We start from the raw sequence: 20825 nt of genomic DNA, 5'->3' as shown, positions 1-20825 counted from the left end.
ATTACTTGCTACCGGGTGTCTGTGAGAACAAAACACGGGCGTAGAAAAGACTATAAATTGTTTTTAACGCGCACAGTAACTGAAATTTAAAACTGTTAAAAGAAAGGCTCAATAACTGTTGCACAGATATAATAAACTATGCATCAATTTCTCTTCCCTTTGTGCTTTGCACTTTTTAATGCAAAGTGCTGCGTGCTGTGACTCCATGTTGCTTCAAGCGCATCATTCTGCACACTGGATGCGCATATTGTAAGCGCTTCGTGCTGCACTGTATTTGTTTTGTCCTATCGAATCTATCATATGTTGTTGCCTTATTAAAAAATATGCTATACATTTAAAAGAAATGTATTTTAATCATATAGTATATACTTGTACATAAATACATCCATAAATAAATCCATGAATGGATTTTATAATACAAATAGCAATGTGTTACATGTTACCATATTTAGTGCAACACTTTTATTTGTTTCCCACAAAATAGTTTTTTCACTAAATGTTTGGATTTCTAAAATTGTGCACTGATTTTTCTAGAATAACTTTTGCTGCCGAATTATCCACTAACCTAGTTTATGATTTTTTTTTCATAGATTATGAATATACATATATTTTTTCATATTTATTGTTTATTTTTCTTTATAATGAAGTAGTCTGTATTTAGTAGATTGTGAAAGAATGATTATCAGTTCCACACACAGAAATACCGTATATAAATTCTACATTTATTTAAATAAAAAAAATAAAAAAAACTTCACTGGTATCGGTATCAGCCAATACTAAACCCTAGGTATCGGAATCGGTATCGGAAGTGAAAAAGGCGGATCGGAGCATCCCTATTCATCCCCATTCATAATCTGACATATCACTCTGTACATTCCTAAACCCTGGGTTACTGTTATTATTTGCATATTTGACAGTGTCAACAGTGATGACTAGATAAACACAAAACCACATTTGGTTTTTGACCATTGAAAATGGATAGGATACAACAATTTGTACATGGAGCTGCACCGAGATCTCAGTATCTCTAGGATTAAACCGTACAGGGGCTTAATAATGAAGATTCCAAAAGAACATTTTCTTAGGAACCAGAATCTAAAATCATATTAAGACGACTTTAAGACCATCTAAGTTACAGGCACGCAAATTTTGGAAAAAATAATATTTATGACACTCAAACAGGTATGTCCTATACAATAGTTTTAATAGAGGGAAACAAGATGCATTTCTAGTTTTAACATTATTAATTCTTCAGACATTGCTCTTTAAATAAAATAAGTATTGTCTGTATACAAAGTGACCAACATTTGGTTTTCAACCACTGAAAATGGGTATTATTCAACAATCTGGACATTGAGCCTCATTGAGGTCCCCATATCGCTGGGACTGAATGATGTAGGGCCTTGAAAATGTAGATTCCAAAAGAAAAGTTTATTAAGAACTTGAGGCTAAAATTATATTGCAATATCTTTAATACTTCTTCAGTTATAGGCACGCAAACTTTGGAAAAAGAATACTTGTGGCACTCAGACAGGTATGTTCAATGCAGTTGTTTTAACAGAATGAAACAAGATACATTTATAGTTTCAACATTATTTGTTCTTCAGACATTGCTCTTTAAAAGAAAAGAAGTATCACATTTTTGCCAAGTGACCCAAATTTGGTTTTTGACCACTGAAAATGTGTACAATTTAACTATTTGCTCCTGGAGCCATATTGAAATTCCAATATCTCTGGAACCTAACCATATGAAGGGAAGCTTGTTAAGACTGAATATCTAAAAGGGCATTAAGATATCTTCAAGACCTTTTGAGTTACAGGCCTGCAAACTTTGGAGAAAAAAATTGAAAAGTGATCTTTCCCCATGTTTGAATGGTCACCATTGGCACATATTGCAACAAAGATTGCTAAAGTCAACAGATTTTACTAACAGACCTACAAATCTCTGTGTAAAAATAATATAAGGATGCTGCCATCTTTCTGAAGTCATTTTAACCCCCTGTAATTTGTCTCTGAATCTCAGGTTAAAACTGCCATTTTCGACCCCCCTCAACAAGATAGTGGATTACTCAGTAAATATTCACCCATTGCCCTTTAATATTTTGGCTTTCATCACTATACATGGTTATTTTTCCTCAAATATCTTTTTTTTTTTAGCAAAATCCAAAATTTGGCTATTCTGGGGTGGGATTGGACTATGTAGAGGCAGAACAAACAGTCTAGAATAGTGAAAGCTAGTGTAACACTGTGGTTGAATGTGAAAGAAAAAAAATCCCTCCCTTTCGCACTTTGGTGGTGCGTCGCCCAATCGCCCTAATGGAGAAACCGCCCCTGTTCTAATGCATGAACACAATGGCCAATTAGAGATGTTTAAGTTAGTTAGAATCTACTCACTTTTGACTTGATCTTTATAATCTTTATAATGAAGTAGTCTGTATTTAGTAGATTGTGAAAGAATGATTATCAGTTCCACACCCGTATATAAGAAGTGAAAAAGGCGGATCGGAGCATCCCTATTCATCCCCATTCATAATCTGACATATCACTCTGTACATTCCTAAACCCTGGGTTACTGTTATTATTTGCATATTTGACAGTGTCAACAGTGATGACTAGATAAACACAAAACCACATTTGGTTTTTGACCATTGAAAATGGATAGGATACAACAATTTGTACATGGAGCTGCACCGAGATCTCAGTATCTCTAGGATTAAACCGTACAGGGGCTTAATAATGAAGATTCCAAAAGAACATTTTCTTAGGAACCAGAATCTAAAATCATATTAAGACGACTTTAAGACCATCTAAGTTACAGGCACGCAAATTTTGGAAAAAATAATATTTATGACACTCAAACAGGTATGTCCTATACAATAGTTTTAATAGAGGGAAACAAGATGCATTTCTAGTTTTAACATTATTAATTCTTCAGACATTGCTCTTTAAATAAAATAAGTATTGTCTGTATACAAAGTGACCAACATTTGGTTTTCAACCACTGAAAATGGGTATTATTCAACAATCTGGACATTGAGCCTCATTGAGGTCCCCATATCGCTGGGACTGAATGATGTAGGGCCTTGAAAATGTAGATTCCAAAAGAAAAGTTTATTAAGAACTTGAGGCTAAAATTATATTGCAATATCTTTAATACTTCTTCAGTTATAGGCACGCAAACTTTGGAAAAAGAATACTTGTGGCACTCAGACAGGTATGTTCAATGCAGTTGTTTTAACAGAATGAAACAAGATACATTTATAGTTTCAACATTATTTGTTCTTCAGACATTGCTCTTTAAAAGAAAAGAAGTATCACATTTTTGCCAAGTGACCCAAATTTGGTTTTTGACCACTGAAAATGTGTACAATTTAACTATTTGCTCCTGGAGCCATATTGAAATTCCAATATCTCTGGAACCTAACCATATGAAGGGAAGCTTGTTAAGACTGAATATCTAAAAGGGCATTAAGATATCTTCAAGACCTTTTGAGTTACAGGCCTGCAAACTTTGGAGAAAAAAATTGAAAAGTGATCTTTCCCCATGTTTGAATGGTCACCATTGGCACATATTGCAACAAAGATTGCTAAAGTCAACAGATTTTACTAACAGACCTACAAATCTCTGTGTAAAAATAATATAAGGATGCTGCCATCTTTCTGAAGTCATTTTAACCCCCTGTAATTTGTCTCTGAATCTCAGGTTAAAACTGCCATTTTCGACCCCCCTCAACAAGATAGTGGATTACTCAGTAAATATTCACCCATTGCCCTTTAATATTTTGGCTTTCATCACTATACATGGTTATTTTTCCTCAAATATCTTTTTTTTTTTAGCAAAATCCAAAATTTGGCTATTCTGGGGTGGGCACATAAATTCATAATAAATGCATACATTTTAAAGTTATTTCCCCCAAATCTATAAATTACTATGTAGAAGATAACTAAATGACAAGAAGTTTCAATTGAACAAAGCTAAATATACATATTACAGTTTGAATTTGGATGCCGGTGTGTTTTTAAGTGCACTTTTGCTTTTCCATTGACCTTTGGCAATAATTGCTCTTTTAAGACATGACATGAAGTAAAGTGGTGCTGAGAGAGCAGACACAGCCACTGCCTAGAGATCTGAGACATCTTTTAAGTATGAGAAGGATGGCAGTGTGCATTTTGAGTCAGTCAGCGCCTGCTCTAAGAGACATGTTGATGCAGCTGAAGGGAGTGGAAGGATTAGTTAAATATTCATTGGGTTAGCTCCCCTTTCATTTACTGTGTGTCATGTATACACTGCACTTACCACCCACCCATGCATACCACAGGCATTTTACAGATGTGTCATTCCCCTGCTGTATACATGTCAAAATCATTCTCCATTGACCATCTTTTATAAAGTTTTATAAAGCCATCCTTCAGTCTATGCAGTAAAAATGGTGCTGGTTGGTAGTGCTGCTTACTTTGTTGTTCTTAATACATTGCTACTGGTCTTAATGTTTCCGCTTCATCAGTCCAATAATTTCCCCATGGGTAATATAAAAAAATGTAAAAAACGATTGTTCTTTTTAAACTTTGTACTTTCCTTTACCCTTTTCTAACCTCATTATGATATTTACATCTCTATAAGAAAAAGAATTGTGGGTATTAGTATTTTCTGGATGTGAAATATTAATTGCAATAAATATTACATTTCTAAAATGCTGTTTTTTATTTAACTTTTTTATTTATTTGTTTCTCTCTCATCCATTTTGACAACTGCTTGGTCTTTGTAGGGTGACAAGGATTCTGTAGCCTATCTCAGGTTGCAAGCATTAAAAAATTCAATTAATTAAATTAAATATTGAATAATGTTTTTGTACATAAATTTATTGTACATGTAATAAATATTTTATTATTTTATTTTATTTCCCCATTTCTTTACATTCTCCGTCCTAACCATTTGTCCTATTTAGGATCACAGAGATGCTGGAGTTTTATTTTTACTTTATTTTATTTTTTACCCAGAGAATAGGGAGTGGCCCTCTGCACACACCTTCCTTGCTGTCAGCAGAGGGTGCTCTGTGCCTAAAAAAGGAACTCAAGGCTCTTAAGGCGCAAATCCACCTTGTGCCATATACACCCCCAAAAATCCCATCTCATTTTGACAGTTCCCCACCCCTCATACTCTGCATAAACAGCTCTCCTGACCACCACACACTTACTCAGAATTAAGAAAACGAAAGAAATTGAAACAAGCGGTTGCTTATTTTTGTAAATGTCAAATAACACCTCAAATAATGTCAATAAATGTTTGATTTGATTGTGGTGAGTGATCCAATGACAAAAGGACAGAAAAGTGCTCAGAAAAGGGGGTCAGAGACTGTATTTCTCACGCACGCAAACTTCATTTTCAGGCTGTGAAAGTGCCACAGCCTGTGTTAATCTGTATGCAGAGACTACACTTCCTGTGCTTGTCTTGCACCAAATGACTTTCTTAGATCTTCACAGTGAAAGAAAGACACCAAGATACACAAATTCTTTCCAATTCTGCTGTTTTCCGAAGCATGGACGATACGAGGCAGGATACATCAAGTTCTGTCCCTCAATTTTCTTTCTTTAGGTGTAACTCGTTTGAGGCTTGACTTTACAGAAAAGGACCTTTTTTGAAAGATTATGATAATCACAGCAGCTTCAGGAATGGAAGTGACGCAGGTTTTTCGATTAAACAGACTTTGAACATTTGGAACAGGGCCGCTTAAAATTCCTTCTCCCAACATTTCAGATGAGGTGCCCTGTTTTGGCTTATGATATTCGGTTGCCATGGTTTCTGGCTTTGATCGTGAGAGGTACAGTGCCGCCTAAGATGTCCTATTGCAGGAGAGATTAACCAAAAATCCTACTCTGAACCTCTCCGGTTATCACCATGCACCACCACCTACTTGAGACTTATGCAAATATTTTAAATGATAACAATTGTAAGTGATCATCAGTAACACTGTGCTGTTTGTTTGTCACTATTTGTCAGTGCTCGTGATGTAAAAAGCTACAAATGTCACGGTTGTCATTTGACTGTTGTTTGTTGCAGTTACACTCAGCCCGGATGCACCAATAGCTGATATCCTACAAATGCACCGCAACCTCATTGGCTTATCCAGCAATTTGTTTTGATTTTTGCCTTAACATGCTTAAAGAGGGCATTAAAGCGGCTGTTTACTCCAGTGTGTCCAGCGTGGGCGGAGCTACAAATCACAAACAAACACACGCTTCCTCTTCCCTCATTTATCACCCTTCTGATTCCTTAGTTTTATTTAACACATAACGTTAAATAAACGTTTGGTCAAGCAGGTCATGCAAGTTTTTGGGGGTGGATGAAGGGTATCTGCTCCCCCATTTTCTGATCAATTTGGTGGGATTTAAAGGGTTGGGGTGAAATCAGAACACTGATACCATAGTTGGCTAATGCGACGTGGCGGCACGCCCCAGGAAATTTAGGTCAAGTTAAAACTGCAGACAAGGATGTAAGTGATGCTGCGTAAGAGTGACACTGCATGATGTATCACAAGCACGCACACATTACTCATTCTTGAGCATACATTAACAGATATCACAACGTTCCACACTTGCCATTTGGAAAATGATCAGTAAATGTGCATTGTAAAGGCTGAAAAGCATAAATCATTGGCTAAGCCTCTGTAAATTTGATTTTAGACAATGCTGCTACGTTAAGTGTGGCTCTTCTGGCAATATTCTCACATTAGGTTCAATTCTGCGTATACTTAGCACATACATAACTGGATTATTGCATCCATTCACTCAAATAAGCGCACATGAAAACACGCACTAATTCACTCGCTCCCCTCCCCCTCGATGCCTGAGGCAGCCGGTTAGCCTCTCCACGGCTGTGCCCACGTGACGAAGGGAATCAGGGAGGGGAGAGGTTGTTGTTTTTCCTGTGGCGCCACAGCGATGGTGTAGTATGGCGAAAGCACGTGGATTCCCATGCTGTAGTGCTCCTGTGTATTCCAGCATGCCTTACATCCAGATATGTATGGGTTGCATCGCATAAATACATTTATATTACTGGGAAATAATGGAGCAGGTTAAATCTACTCCTTTACACATACGCAATTGTAAAATGTATGTATTCCAAGTTACTTTAGATATATTATATACTAATTGCATTTAATTATTTTCATAATTCAATATGCAGTGATTTTAAATTCATATGAATTTATTAATTACAATTTTAATATAAATTTTATATTACATAAACTTATCATAATTTTATACAATTATTTACATATATTATTCTACGAACAATTATATATAATAGTTTAATAATTCAAATAATTGTATATAGTATTTTTTTCATATGTTCATTTGTATAATTAATCATATGTATTTATGCATCCTAAGACTGGAATGCCAGTTATTCGTAGAATTCCATGATTAATCAGCGTGTCGCTGTTGCACTTGTTGTGCATTTTTGGTGCATTACCTCATCGCTATTCATATATACACAAGCTCTTAAGTCGGACTACTGCTCCAGTGCCCTCATCCTGCCCTCCGACTCCCCATTCGCTTACTGATTGGCTGTCGGAGTGTTTTCGGTAGCACCAGGTTTTTTCAACTCCATGGATACAGTGGAGTACAAGATAACTTGCGTACAGCCAATCACAATGCAGTAGTGAATCGTAAGTGCCCAGCGGGCTTATACGGGCCCCTCTTTGCCCCCTCCTTCTCCAGAATCCCATCGTAGCTCCTCTCTTCCAGCACGCAATCTCCCAGTAGGAGGCTTTGAAAAGAAAACAACCAGGTCAGAGTCTCTCTCTGTCGGAAAGAGCTTGTACGGAGAGCTCGCCTTCACCCTTTGGGACTGCTGTGAATGAAGCTGAGAGGCAAATGCACTGTTCCTAATATAATCTTCACTCTTGTCTCAGTGTGGCCCACATACCCTGTTTTTGTCATGAAGAGATATTAGGACCTTGGTAAATGTTCTCCACTTTGCAATGTTTTATTTTCATTTTTATAAAGGGATCTTATCAGTTACTTATTCATATACCTCGATCACGTTTGTTCCTATAATAATGACATGAATGCAAAAGACATTGAACCTTATGACAGTTAATATTTTGTATTTTGCTTTTTTTTTTCTTTAATAAGAAATATGATTGTGTCATATTGGATTTTTGAGATGGCTGTCCTTGAAATGACCCCCTAATGGTTAGAGGGAGCACTGGGTGTGATATAGGGTTGGCGTCCTTGGCAGCAGTACATTGGCATGGCTTGGATTCAGGTCACATTTATTCCAAGTAACTCTAAGTAACTTTCCCCCAAATAGTAGTAGTAAATATCAGTAGTAAATGTTACCCATGCAAAACTTGTCACCATAATGCTGTTTTATTGTGGAACGTTGTCAGTATGTTGCTTTGTGGTTGCTAAGGTGTTCTGAGTGTTTTTCACTCATTCATTGCTATGGGTGGTAGGGTATTATGGGTCGTTGCTAGGTTCAAATGTTTAATGTCAGTAAGATTTTAATGTTTTATACTAAGCTGTGCATTATACTGTGCATACTAAGGCTGCATTTATTAGATCTAAAAATACAGTAAAAACAGTAATATTATGAAATATTCAGTTTCATTTATATAGCATTTATATTAAACAAACTTTTTAAAAAGTGTATTAAAAACTTTTAAAGCTACAGTGTGGCCATATCAGTGTTTTTTAGAAGCTAAATTTAGGTATATTACACAGTGTATTGATTATATGTTACATTAAAACTATTATAAGGTGAATTTGGATTTCATGGCTCTTCAGATTTCTCTGGGTTTTTTCTGTAGTTTTATTGTTTTTGAATGTCCATAAAGTTAATAACTCCCTCTTGTATACCTAAAAACTTACACCAAATGCCAGTTTTGCAAGCAAGCCAAAGCAAGAAATTGTTATTTTGCACTACTTCAGCAGTTGTTTCGTGAGATTGGTAATCGACTCACGCCTCTGACCTTGAACTCTAATCCTGAGCTTTGCTGAGCCTTGACCTCCACATGATCCTTAGCGTGGCTTTAACCTGTCGCTGCCCCTCAACATGTGTCCATGTCTCTTTTGTAAAGTGTGAATGTCTGAATCAGTTAGAGTACTCTGGCTCGAGCGAGTCTTGCTTCTGTCAGCATGGGTTAGAGTGCTTTTGATCACTGGTTTACCATCAGCAACTTTCACGTACGATCCCTGTACCTGTTTGAGACCCTCATGCACACAGATGGTCCCAGCTCAGACGCTCACCTGACTTCAACCTCACCAGTGTCACTCCTCGACAAATCTCTCACGCCCATTGCCTCTTTGCCTCAGCTTCCAGACACTCTCTGTCTCGGTCGTCCTGTTCAGCTGTCTACCTGTTCATGTCTCAACTTTCCACCTGTCAGCAGCCTGTCTCCTGTCACTCTGCATACACCCTATCCAGCTCTCTTCCATGTTCCCAGTTCAGACATACACAAATACTTGACAGGAAATTTCAAGCCGTTTCAGCAGTGTCATGTGGTGTGCCGTGTTAAACTGTCTACAAATAATGTAAAATATTTTTCCTGTAATTATTATTAGGGCTGTAAATCAATTGAAACTTAATCATATTTAATAATTAAATTAATTACATGACATGCCATTTAATTAATCAAATTATTATCAATATTAATTACATATTAATAATAATTAGAATTATTTATTTATTAATATAATAATAGTTAATAAATTAAATAAAAGAAAGGTAACTCAAAGACATTACAACAAAAGCATGGAATAGTCAAAAAGCTTTAGAACTGATTACATTACAAGAATATGCATTTTTTTTTTATATATATAATTGTTGGTCATTTGTAAAATCTTTCATCATGTCTTTGGTCATTGTATTGCACTTCACCGTATTGATTGATTGGTTGATTAACATCTCAGCCTAATAGTTTTTTTGTTTGTTTGTTTTATTAAATGAAATACATTTTTAAAAATGAAATTGTGAGTTTTCCCTTATACAGTTAACCTAAAATCTTGGATGTTGATTAAGAAATTGTACTGTATATGACTCCCCACATACTAACCAGTAACGTAAACCAACTGCCAATATCACTTGTTTGCTCAAAAACAAATCATGAATGTAAGGATTTTTACATTCATGTGCACCTGCACATTTCGGTGACTGTAACAATCATTGTAATGGCAGGCATTTAGGAGTGACTGTTTGTCTCATTCTGTCTAGATCTGCAGTTGGATCGTCAGCTAGATTATATAACACCCATTCACACACATACACACTAATGTCTGTGACCTACATCTAGCCGCCTGTATGCTTATGTGTGTGTTCTTATACTCATCTCTCTTCCCGCCAGAGGCACAGGAATCATGGGTATTTTGCTTCTGTTGTTATGGCCTAGATTGACCCTTTCCCTCTTGTTTGCTTTCCTCTCCTCTTTTATCTTTTGTACTAGGTGAAAATAAACACAACTCAATCTTTTTGTGTTATTCATTCTTTTTTATATACCTTTACAACAGGCTGTGAAAGAATTATAGACCAGTCAGTCAAGGCATTGTGTACATCTGTGTTACCGTTTAGGGTTATTGGCTTTAATGTACTGATATTAAAACAGTCCAATAATAAATTGACCATTATTTTTCTTCTGTTTAGTTGTAATTTTTATAGGTTATCTGCAGCTGAACTGTGCATTTGGTAAATGTGTACAACTCCTCTCCTGACACTCATAGCAAAAACTTTCCTTCAGACCAATGGAGGTCTTGGCAAAAACAGCCTTTATACAGAGTAATGCCATTGAGAGTTGTGGTGGAGGCATTTTCCCATCAGCTAACAGTGTTTATCGGGTTTGATGTCAAGTGGCTGGAGGAGCCTGGTATGTTTTGGAGGAAGGATGTGTTTTTATTTTTCCTTCCGTGTGTTTTTTCAGAATCTTGCTTTTATAGTTGATTTTCTCACAGATAGGCTAAAAAAGTATTTTTTATATATATATATATATATTAAACTTAAAATGTATTGGAGCAATATTGTACAGGTCTGTAGCATTAGCAGTCAACTTTCCATGTCAGTCATAGCATAACATGCATCACCAGGTATAGTTGCAAATATAGTGACGCTTTTAAGCAGGTCCCCCATTTTCCATTGTTGCAAACGGTTCATCCTGAAACTCACACCATTGATTGAGTCACTTGAGTCAAGTTACTGTGTTGGACTGCTCAACTCTTGTTTACACTCTTTGGGACGTCATCCTAAAGCCCAAAGTATACTTTAGTTTTGAGTTTACTTAGCACAGGCGTTCATCTGAACACAAACACATAGTCTTTCATAGTACACTCCATTTGATAGCGTGGGGAACACAGGTGCTCAACAATGCACTAGAAAGTTTTATACTTATTTTTTACACAAGCGCTCGTCAACCCAGGCGTTTATTGTTGTAATTGTCTCAAGTTATTCGCTGTTGTTATGTCTTTTCATTTTCTTTTTCAATCGTGAATAACAGACTGAGGCAGTGTCACACTATTATTCATTAGAGTAGTCCAAGCTGCTAAATAGTAAATAGGTAGGTGATCCTATGTAAATGAGCCTAGGGCTGCACGATAAATCGAAATGGAATCGAGATCGCGATTCGACAGAAGCTGCGATTGTCATGCGTATCTTTCAGTGAAGCACGGTTCTGTGATCAGCAGTAAACCTCCATCCAAAGGCCAGAGGGCGCACTCGCGCTGAAACTCCAAATACGCCTTGCAGAAGAAACCCAGAAAATGCCTATCGCTGCAGCTGAATAAACAGAAGATTCAACTGCTTTCATTGATTCAACATGACTAATAAACACACGACTATGGCAATATACGGTTTATCTGAGTTCTTATTATTATAATTTTCATTAAAATAAAGTATATTTATAATGCAATGCCTTTATCACTGCTTAAATACTATGAAATATGTTGCGTGCCTTATTCTGTGTAAGAAGCCACATCATCTCACAGAAGGATTTATTTCAAACAATCGACTGACGTTATGAAGTGAGTTTGGAGTAAAAATATGTTATTAAATGTGGTATTTTCACATGCTTTCAGATGGAGCAGCATTTACTTCACAGAGCCGTAGTTCACTGAGAAGCTATGCAAACAGCTGTCATTATCGCGAACGATTTCAGAATCGCGAAATAAAATCGTCTGCGATTTTTTTTTTTTGCGTAACTTGTTAGTGAACTACGGCTATGTGTACACAGAGCTGTAGTTCACTGAGAAGCTATGCAAACAGCTGTCATTATCGCGAATGATTTCTTCGATTTCATAATCGCGCAATAAAATCGTCTGCGATTTTTTTGCGTAACTTGTCAGTGAACTATGTGTAGTAAATTTTGCTCCATCTGAAACCACGTGATGATGATTTCCTGCTGATTACAGAACCGGCTTTACTAACAAAATGCGCATGACAGTCGCATTCGATTAAACGTGCAGCCCTAAATGAGCCCATGGTTGTGACATCATCACAAGAACTGTTTACCATAAATGCTCTTTGTGGACTGGGGAAGGGAAGAGCATAGTACGTTTAGCTTTTATTTTAAAAGAACATAGAAATTACATGATATGAAATGACCCCTCTATTGAACATCTTTGGAATGTGACTTTTCCTTCCTCGATTTTGCTGTATGGAAGGATAGTTTGGCCTTGCTTCTCTACTTCACCCATGTCTACTGTTATTCACGTTTTGCAAACGCAAAATGTTAAACCCAGTAGTCTCAGTTATCCCAAGAGAATGAATGGTTTTGGAGAACTATTTTTACATCTAAAAACACTAGTCTACTTCCTAAATCTTGACTTTGAAAGCTTGGGGCCCCTCAATAGGGAACTGAACGTGAGCAGTAGGCATGACATGCACGGTTGGCAGTGGCCACCAAAGCGCAGGGATTCCCGTAACTCTGTGTGTGTGCTGCAGGATGGGGGTTATACAGTAGTGACATCTGGTCAACCCAAGACCCTGCACAGGAAAACCACTGCGTCTGGAGAGTGGAAGCTGTGGGGTAAAGGGAAGGAGCGTCGACTGTTGGTTGAAAGGGCGATGGGTTCTTGACTGATAACAGGGGAGATTAGTGCCATGATAGAATCAAAGTAGGGCTGTTAAGTGCTGCCCCACCTGGATCTGACCATCAGATTTATGATTTCTGGTCAGAATATGTGACTTAACTCTGTCTTTCTTTTTCCCTGTAGGTACATTGTCATGGGGAACCTCCTTAAAGTTTTGACATGCACAGATCTTGAACAAGAGCCCAACTTCTTCCTCGATTTCGAAAGTGAGATATTTCTCCCCTTTCCATCAGCTCTCTTTCATTTATTAGCTGTAAACAATCCTTCATTCTCAAAGCTTACCTCAAAATGCACTAATTTAGTATCTCACGTGTCCTTTTTGGTATGTTTGAGAACTGGGATTCTGGGAGACTTGGTGTAAGTCATTACCCGGTCAACTTGTAAAAACTGCCAGTTCCCTTTTTGGGTCTTGATAATATCTTTAACTCCTTTCCCCTGGAGACTAGTTCATGAACCACACACAATATGCTACCATCTGATTTGTTTGAACCCAAAAACCCTCTCCAAAGCGAAGGAAGGTGAATGAACCAAAAAAAAGAAGACTGTAGAAAATAAGAGTTTCCTGGCTTTTATTACCCTTGCCCACAGAACATTTCCATCCTACCATGTTTGTCTCCATTTTTAGTCACATAGCTGTTCCTTTGAAGAAAGACAGCGGGGTGATATGGAGTCACCTCGAAACCGTTGACTCATTCATGGCTCATCAGTCGGACGCATATAAGAAAAATTCCTATAGTGTCTGCTCAAGTGTTATGTAACACTAATAAAGAGGGCTGGCGTGCGAGAGACTCCAAGAGACAAAGCACTGGAACAGGACCTACTGTATCAATACGAAAACATACAAAGACGAAAAAGCTGAGAGATCATTACACTCTTAACATGTGGCATCTGAATGCTTGGTGAGAAAAGGTGGCCCTTAATTTCTTAATCTGCATTTGAAGCCAGCTGTAGTTAACAGCTGCCAATGTCTCATTGAGGTTTCTCTTTAGATGTGGGCCTAAAGTTTCCACCATTTAAAATTCCACACTTTGCCTTTAAAATATATGAAACAGGCTCAGCTGTGGAGATTTGACTCAAATGCTCTTTAGGATCTCCAGTGAGTAATTCACCCCAAAATTTGAATTTTGTCATCATTTGCTCACTCTCGTCACTCCAAACCAGTTTGATTTGGAACACAAATGGAGATGTTCAGCAGAAGTCTGCATGGCCTATGAATTGCACAACATTCAGCTGATAGTGATGTCAAGTTTGGACTGTGTATATCCAAAGTTCAAGTTCCAAGTCCAAACTATATAAGTGTACAAACTACTGTATATAACTACTTGTAGGGTCAATCCAAACGAATGTGAGCAACCAAATCACTTAATAAAATGTCTGTTAGTGAAGTCTATTTACAGTGGTCACTTCAAAAATCTAATTTTGTAGTTTATATTATCCTGGGTGGTAATTTTTTAAATGCAATGGTTTTTCAAAATTGAAGTAAACTTTTAATAAAATAAAGTAATATTTAACACAAACATTTAATTGCCCCAGCAATTAGCCATAAATATGACTTTTACGGCAATGTTATTAAGGTTACATTTAGAACAAAATTAAATGGAAGAGATGTTTATTTTGGTGTTGGTATTTTTAAATGTTTTTAAAAGAATTATCTTATTCTCATCAAGGCTACATTTATTTGATCAAAAAATAATTAAGTAATGTTGTATAAATAATAAGTAATATTGTGAAATAATATAACAGAACAAATTGAAATAACTGTTTTCTGTTTTATTATAATTTAATATGTAATTTCTAAGATGGCATAGCTGAATTTTCAGTAGTCATTACTACAGTCTTCAGTATCACATGATCCTTCAGAAATCATTCTAATATGCTTATTTGGGGCTCAAGAAACATTTCCTGTTATTATGAATGTTGAAAACAATTGTGCTGCTTAATATTTTTGTGGAAACCATGATACATTTTTTTTTCTTAGATGAATGGAAAGTTCAAAAGAGTACTTTTACAGTAATACCCTTTCTTCAGTGTACTCACTATTCTATAGTAATAGTGGAATTTGCCCATAGTATCAGCACATGCAGAGGGTTAAATATATTGTGCAACGTGTCACCAAATACTCTTTCTTTGTTATTTCCTTCATTTTAATCTTGCCTCATTCTCTATAAAGCTCTGATTTCTGTTTCATGAGTTGCATATTCACTTTTAATGTGTCAGACACTGACTAAATGTGCCCTTGAAAGACCTTTTGATTAAAGACCTTGAAATCTACTCCATTTATTCCCTTTCTCTCTCTCTCTCTCTCTCTCAACGTGGGAAGAAGTGGATGTGGTCCTGAAGGATGCACTGGGAATACTTGACGAACTACAAGCATATAAAGGCGCGGGCCAAGAGATACGAGAGGTATAGGCACACTCTCAATATAACAGAGATCTGCTGATGTTTGACTTATACGTATGTACTTATAAAGTTGTTCATGCAAAATTGTCTCTTTACAGTATGCACATAAATTCACACAAAAAAATAGTTAAAGGAATAATATCGGTGGCTTTAAAACATCTCACAGTATGTTTGTATGATTCGAAATTCTCTGCTCTGCTCAGTCACGCCTCGGTATGAGTGAGTGTCAGTGTGATTGATACTCTTGTTGCCACGGATACTGTTGCTATACAGACACAGTTGCCATGGACTGGCGTCTTCTGCAGAATGAAAGTGAATGTTTCTTTTATTTCTTTTTTCTAATTCACTCAACAGAACGCGGCGTATTCCTTTTTTTATGTCAGCTCGCTCAGTAATTATTTTAATGAGCCTCATGTATTTGGAAATTCAAAAGCACACTGAGGTAGAGAGAAAAAACAATGACTAGATGCTCTGCCCAGTGTCATAATGGAAAAACATAATGAAAAAACCTTCAAACCTCTTGTGTGCTGGGATTTGACATCATTTACATCCTCAAATTGCCACCCTCATGAGCACATCATTTAAAAACCTCATCTCACATAGATAATTCTAACACAACCTCATACGGTCATAAAATAATATGTTCCATTTAGACTTGTGGGAACGTTGTTTATAACTCGCCAGATGTTGTATTATTAAGATGCTGTGTTTGTTTTTTCAGGCAATCCAGAACCCTAATGACGAGGCATTACAAGACCAGGCGTGGGCTGCTGTGGTGCCACTAGTAGGCAAACTAAAGAAGTTCTACGAATTTTCACAGAGATTAGGTACATTAGCCTGTTTTTCATAACAGAAGTAGTTATGCAGAAACCTTCTACATTAACATTTTGGCATCATTTATTTACCTTGATGTCATTCCAAACCTGAATGATCAATGACCAAAATCCTTTCACACAAAACACAATGCTTGGGGTAACACACTAGCTGACGGATAGGCTTAAATGCCATAAATCAGGGGTCCCCAAACTTTTTTCTGTGAGGGCCACATAATTTGTCCTTTCTTTAATGGGGGGCCGGATCGGTCTGTAACAGAAAATTACATGGGCCGGAGTGACTACCAGTATTATTGTGGAGATTTTATGATGATTTTAAATGTAATTATTATGCCTCCTAATGTTAGATTAGTTTATTATTTTGTTATGCATCATACAGACAAATGAGCATTACTTTTCAAGAGACATATAGCCTATTAAAAGAGCGTTATTACTATCATAATGACATTTTTTATATATTAATTTCTATTGAAATCAAAACATTTACTTACTTGTGCATATTAATCACTGTGAACTGTGGGCTTGCTTCTGGCTGCTGAGAAGTCCAATGTCAGGTTCCATTCCTGTCACAGCCAGTCTCAAAGACTGATGCAATTGTTCATCAGTGAGTCTTGATCTCATCTGAGTTTTCATCAGTTTGATGCATGAAAAGGTTTGCTCACAGATATACGTCCTGCCAAAAAGTGTGGACATCTTCATTGCATGCCTTTTGATGTTTGGTTATGTCTCGTTAGGGAGGGCAGCATAGAATTCAATGAATTAAACACATCTTTCAGAACATCACAGTTCTGTAACTCAGCCAGCTCAAACCGATAAGAAGGCAGGACTTCGTCAATGTCGGCAGCAAAGGGGTTCTGGAAAAGGCAGATTTCTTTAGCGTGGACATCAAAATCCACCTTTAGCATTTCCAGCGCTTCCACTGACTTTTCAGCTGGGAATGGGGCCACTGGATTCTCAGCTGAGAGGCTTTGGGTAACGGGGAGATGGGTGAAGTCTTGCTTTTGCACTTGTCCCACAAGCAGTGCTAGTTTCACCTCAAATGCTTTTATGTGGGAATACATGTCACATATTAGCTTCCCCTTGCCTTGGAGCTGCAAGTTGAGGCCGTTCAATATTTCTGTCACATCTGCTAAAAAGGCGAGGTCCCATTTCCATTCTGCATCAATCAGTTCTGGGACAGTTTGCCCTTTGTCAGAAGAAAGGTGTATATTTCGGGTAGCAGCTCGTAAAAATGCCTCAAAACTCTGCCCTGGCTTAACCATCGGAGTTCTGTGTGGTAAAGCGCATCTCCATGAGCAGACTCTAGCTCAGAGAGAAAGGCTTGGAACTGCCTGTGTTTTAAGTCCATTTGCTCTGATGAAGTTTATACATGACACCACAACCTTCATGACCAATTCCCACTTCAGAACTTTGCAGCAGAGTGCTTGCTGGTGAATCAGGCAGTGGACTTGTAATAGGGGGGTGAGACCTCTTTCCTCCATTTCCTGCATCCTATAAGCCCCCTCGACGCGCCAACCATACTAGGAGCCCCGTCAGTCGTGATGCTGGCCAGCTTAGACCAGTCTAGATCTAACTCTCCTATTTTTTGGCACACTTTACCAAAAATAAAATAAATCCTCCCCTGTCATAGTACCTTTGAGACTTTGTAGGGCTACCAGCTCCTCGGACACTTCAAAGTTTGAGCCAACTCCACGAAGAAAAATTAACTTTTAAAACAACTTTTCTCTTTTCAAACCGTTTGGCCATTTTGTTGTCTGTTTGAATTTTCTTGCTGGCTCACATGCAGTAGCACCTGCTTGATCACGATGGAATGTTTTGTTGAATGTACCATTCTGTTGGTGGATGAATCTAACAAATAATTAGGCTATGTTAATAACTAAGGGAAATTTTAGTCTGAAAGCCAACCTTTATTATCAAATACAGATATGAGTAAAAATATGTCTTTGGCATTTTTCAGAGGGCCGGTCCAAATGTGAGCGTGGGCTGTATCCGGCCCGAGGGCCATAGTTTGGGGACCCCTGCCATAAATGTTACAAACCTCTCACAGATATGCATAGAGAAAAATGGCCATGGTATCTAATACTTCAGATCATATGGCTTCCATAGCATTAGCTGTTTTGCCCATCAAAATACAGGAATGTTAGCAACTCAATAAGACCAAGGTTTGTGGTGGTCTTGCCCTGTAGCCCTTGATACCCTGCACTTTAAATCCATGTAATGGCTTCTGAACTTGTAGTCAATGAGTGCAGGCCAGGCGTCTGCCATATGTTACGTAACTCGCCGAACTGGGTCATCTTGCTTTCCCGCGCTTTCCACTCCAGAACACTAAACCGGCTTTTGGCGCAAGCCCTCATGCTTGACATGCTTCGCTTAACTACCCTGATCACTTGGCATGTAGTGCTCTCGTCTGTGCATATTAACTCAAAGTTTGAACCTTTGGTTGTCAGTGGTGTTATAATTGTATTAGCAGCTTGAAAGATTGCTGCTGCATTCTGACGAGTCTGTCCGAGTCTCCAGACAAGGACAGACTTGCAGAGCAGAGTGTCAGGTTTCGTGATTGATTCACAATAAAATCATATTAAAGAGATAAGTCCATTAATAATTACAATTTTATTTTCATTTAATACTTCTATTATTTATTTATTTAAATTATACATTTTTGAATGTAGTTTGGTCATACCATTGCTTGTCATCCTGCATAAATATATATATATATACTGAACAAAATTATAAACGCAACACTTTTGCCTTTGCTCCCATTTTTCATGAGCTGAACTCAAAGATCTAAGACTTTTTCTATGTACACAAAAGGCCTATTTCTCTCAAATATTGTTCACAAATCTGTCTAAATCTGTGTTAGTGAGCACTTCTCCTTTGCCGAGATAATCTATATATATATATATATATATATATATATATATATATTACACTGCACATTATTTTACCAAATCAAATTTTTTGTTTTTATTTATTTATTTTTGGTGGTTGTTTGTTTGTGTAGTTTTGTTTTACTGGTTCATCTCAAACTATTATTATCACTATTCCTCAGTGTATACATTTTAACATTACTTGCATATCTTAGTTGTTCTCTCTTGCTTTCTCGTTATGTGATGAGATGTGACGGTACAGTCCCTCTCCCTGCCCTGCTTTCCTCTGATCTGCCATCCTCACCTTACACTCCATTCTCAGCATGTGCCCTTAAAAGCCGCTCATCTCAAGCTCTGTTTTGACTGGGAGGAGAATAGTGTGCTTCCATGGCCATTTTTAATCAGCTCCTCTGCCCTGCCAAGCTGACTAAAGCAGATGGAGGTCATTACCGTATGGCAAATCTGCTCAATTTACTCTACATACTGCTGCAGCTTGAGTCACCAGCCTGAAAATTCCTTCTCTCTTTCTCTCTCTCACTCCGATGTGGAGAGCAGCCTGTATGGCTATATTGGCTTGACTATGAAAAACTTAAAAACTCTTGGTTTCTCAAGTCCATATGGGAATAAATAAGTTAACAGACAAAGCTACTCTCTGTTTACCTTCAGACGGGATTGATTACTGCAATTTCCAAATGAGCCAATAAAAACAAAGCTGAAAAAACCCAAAATTGTCTGATCTCTCAGAGCAGACTTAATTCAGTTCATCAACTGTTGTTGATACATGGATCTAAAGCTACATCACCCAACCATCGCTTTTTTTTCTTTCCATTGCTCTCTTTCAACAATAAATTGCAGTAGGAGTTTCTTGTACAATTTTGTAATACTAGCAACAGCGAAACATGAATCACTTCAAAGGCAACTCTGTTTGGTTTTGTTTATATGTATATTTTAAGACTTATTTAAGATCAGGATTAAAAATTGGGTTGATGCGGCCAGACTGAGATCATACCTCAACCGTACCTCAACCATAAACTGATTTATGGCTGCTGGGCTGACTCTTATGTAATATAATTACTCTAACATGCTGCTGTGTACAATATTGCAACAACAGAGCAATGGAGAGAATGAGAATGGGAATTGTGGGTTAAGAACAGCCTCTCAAGTCATCGAGCTGTCTACTGAGGCTTAAAACATCACTGTGTGTTAGTAAAGAACATCGAGAAACTTCAGATTAGGCCTTATGTAAGAGTTGATTTTTGTGTCCAAATAAGCCAGGCTTATTTCTATGCTGGGAAACTAACCTGGTCTGGAGCAGGCTAACTGTCAGGCTAAGCTGAGCTCCTCTAACACTGACCAATAGGAACGCATTTTTATTACCACAGACTCTCTCACATACAATTAGTTGACATTATTATTAGTCCAAAAATAAAAACATAATGCAACTTAAATAATCAAATAAATAAAAGACAGGCTACAACCAACTGTATTTAATGTATTGTGCCCAAAATGTAATGACCTTTTTTTTTAAGATATATGAAAACATTTTAACATAGTTGCTACTTGCACATTCAGTTGATCAGCAGTTTCTAGCCATGGTTATTAGTAGAACATTAAAACATTACAATATAAAATTGCTCTTTAAAGCATT

At 37.2% G+C, this 20825-nt stretch overlaps 1 protein-coding gene and 1 long non-coding RNA gene across 2 annotated transcripts in view; one reads left to right on the top strand and one right to left on the bottom strand.

Annotated features, from left to right (window-relative positions):
- The window catches only part of LOC107681464 (uncharacterized), a 17726-nt gene extending 15388 nt beyond the window's left edge, over positions 1 to 2338 (bottom strand). The window contains exon 1 of the long non-coding RNA XR_001633254.1: positions 2327 to 2338. This is a non-coding gene — a long non-coding RNA (uncharacterized LOC107681464). The remainder of the gene's footprint in view (positions 1 to 2326) is intronic.
- LOC107681462 (protein FAM49B-like) overlaps positions 1 to 20825 on the top strand; it is a 91061-nt gene that overhangs the window by 61004 nt on the left and 9232 nt on the right. The window contains exons 3-6 of the mRNA XM_016477768.1: positions 13201 to 13283; positions 14262 to 14270; positions 15368 to 15480; positions 16199 to 16304. Coding sequence (XP_016333254.1) covers positions 13211 to 13283; positions 14262 to 14270; positions 15368 to 15480; positions 16199 to 16304 — 301 coding nt within the window. The 5' untranslated portion in view covers positions 13201 to 13210. The remainder of the gene's footprint in view (positions 1 to 13200; positions 13284 to 14261; positions 14271 to 15367; positions 15481 to 16198; positions 16305 to 20825) is intronic.

This window comes from Sinocyclocheilus anshuiensis, unplaced genomic scaffold (assembly GCF_001515605.1).
Source record: "Sinocyclocheilus anshuiensis isolate Anshui unplaced genomic scaffold, SAMN03320099.WGS_v1.1 scaffold1924, whole genome shotgun sequence".
NCBI lineage: Eukaryota > Metazoa > Chordata > Actinopteri > Cypriniformes > Cyprinidae > Sinocyclocheilus > Sinocyclocheilus anshuiensis.
This window is presented reverse-complemented; position numbering and strand designations above follow the sequence as displayed.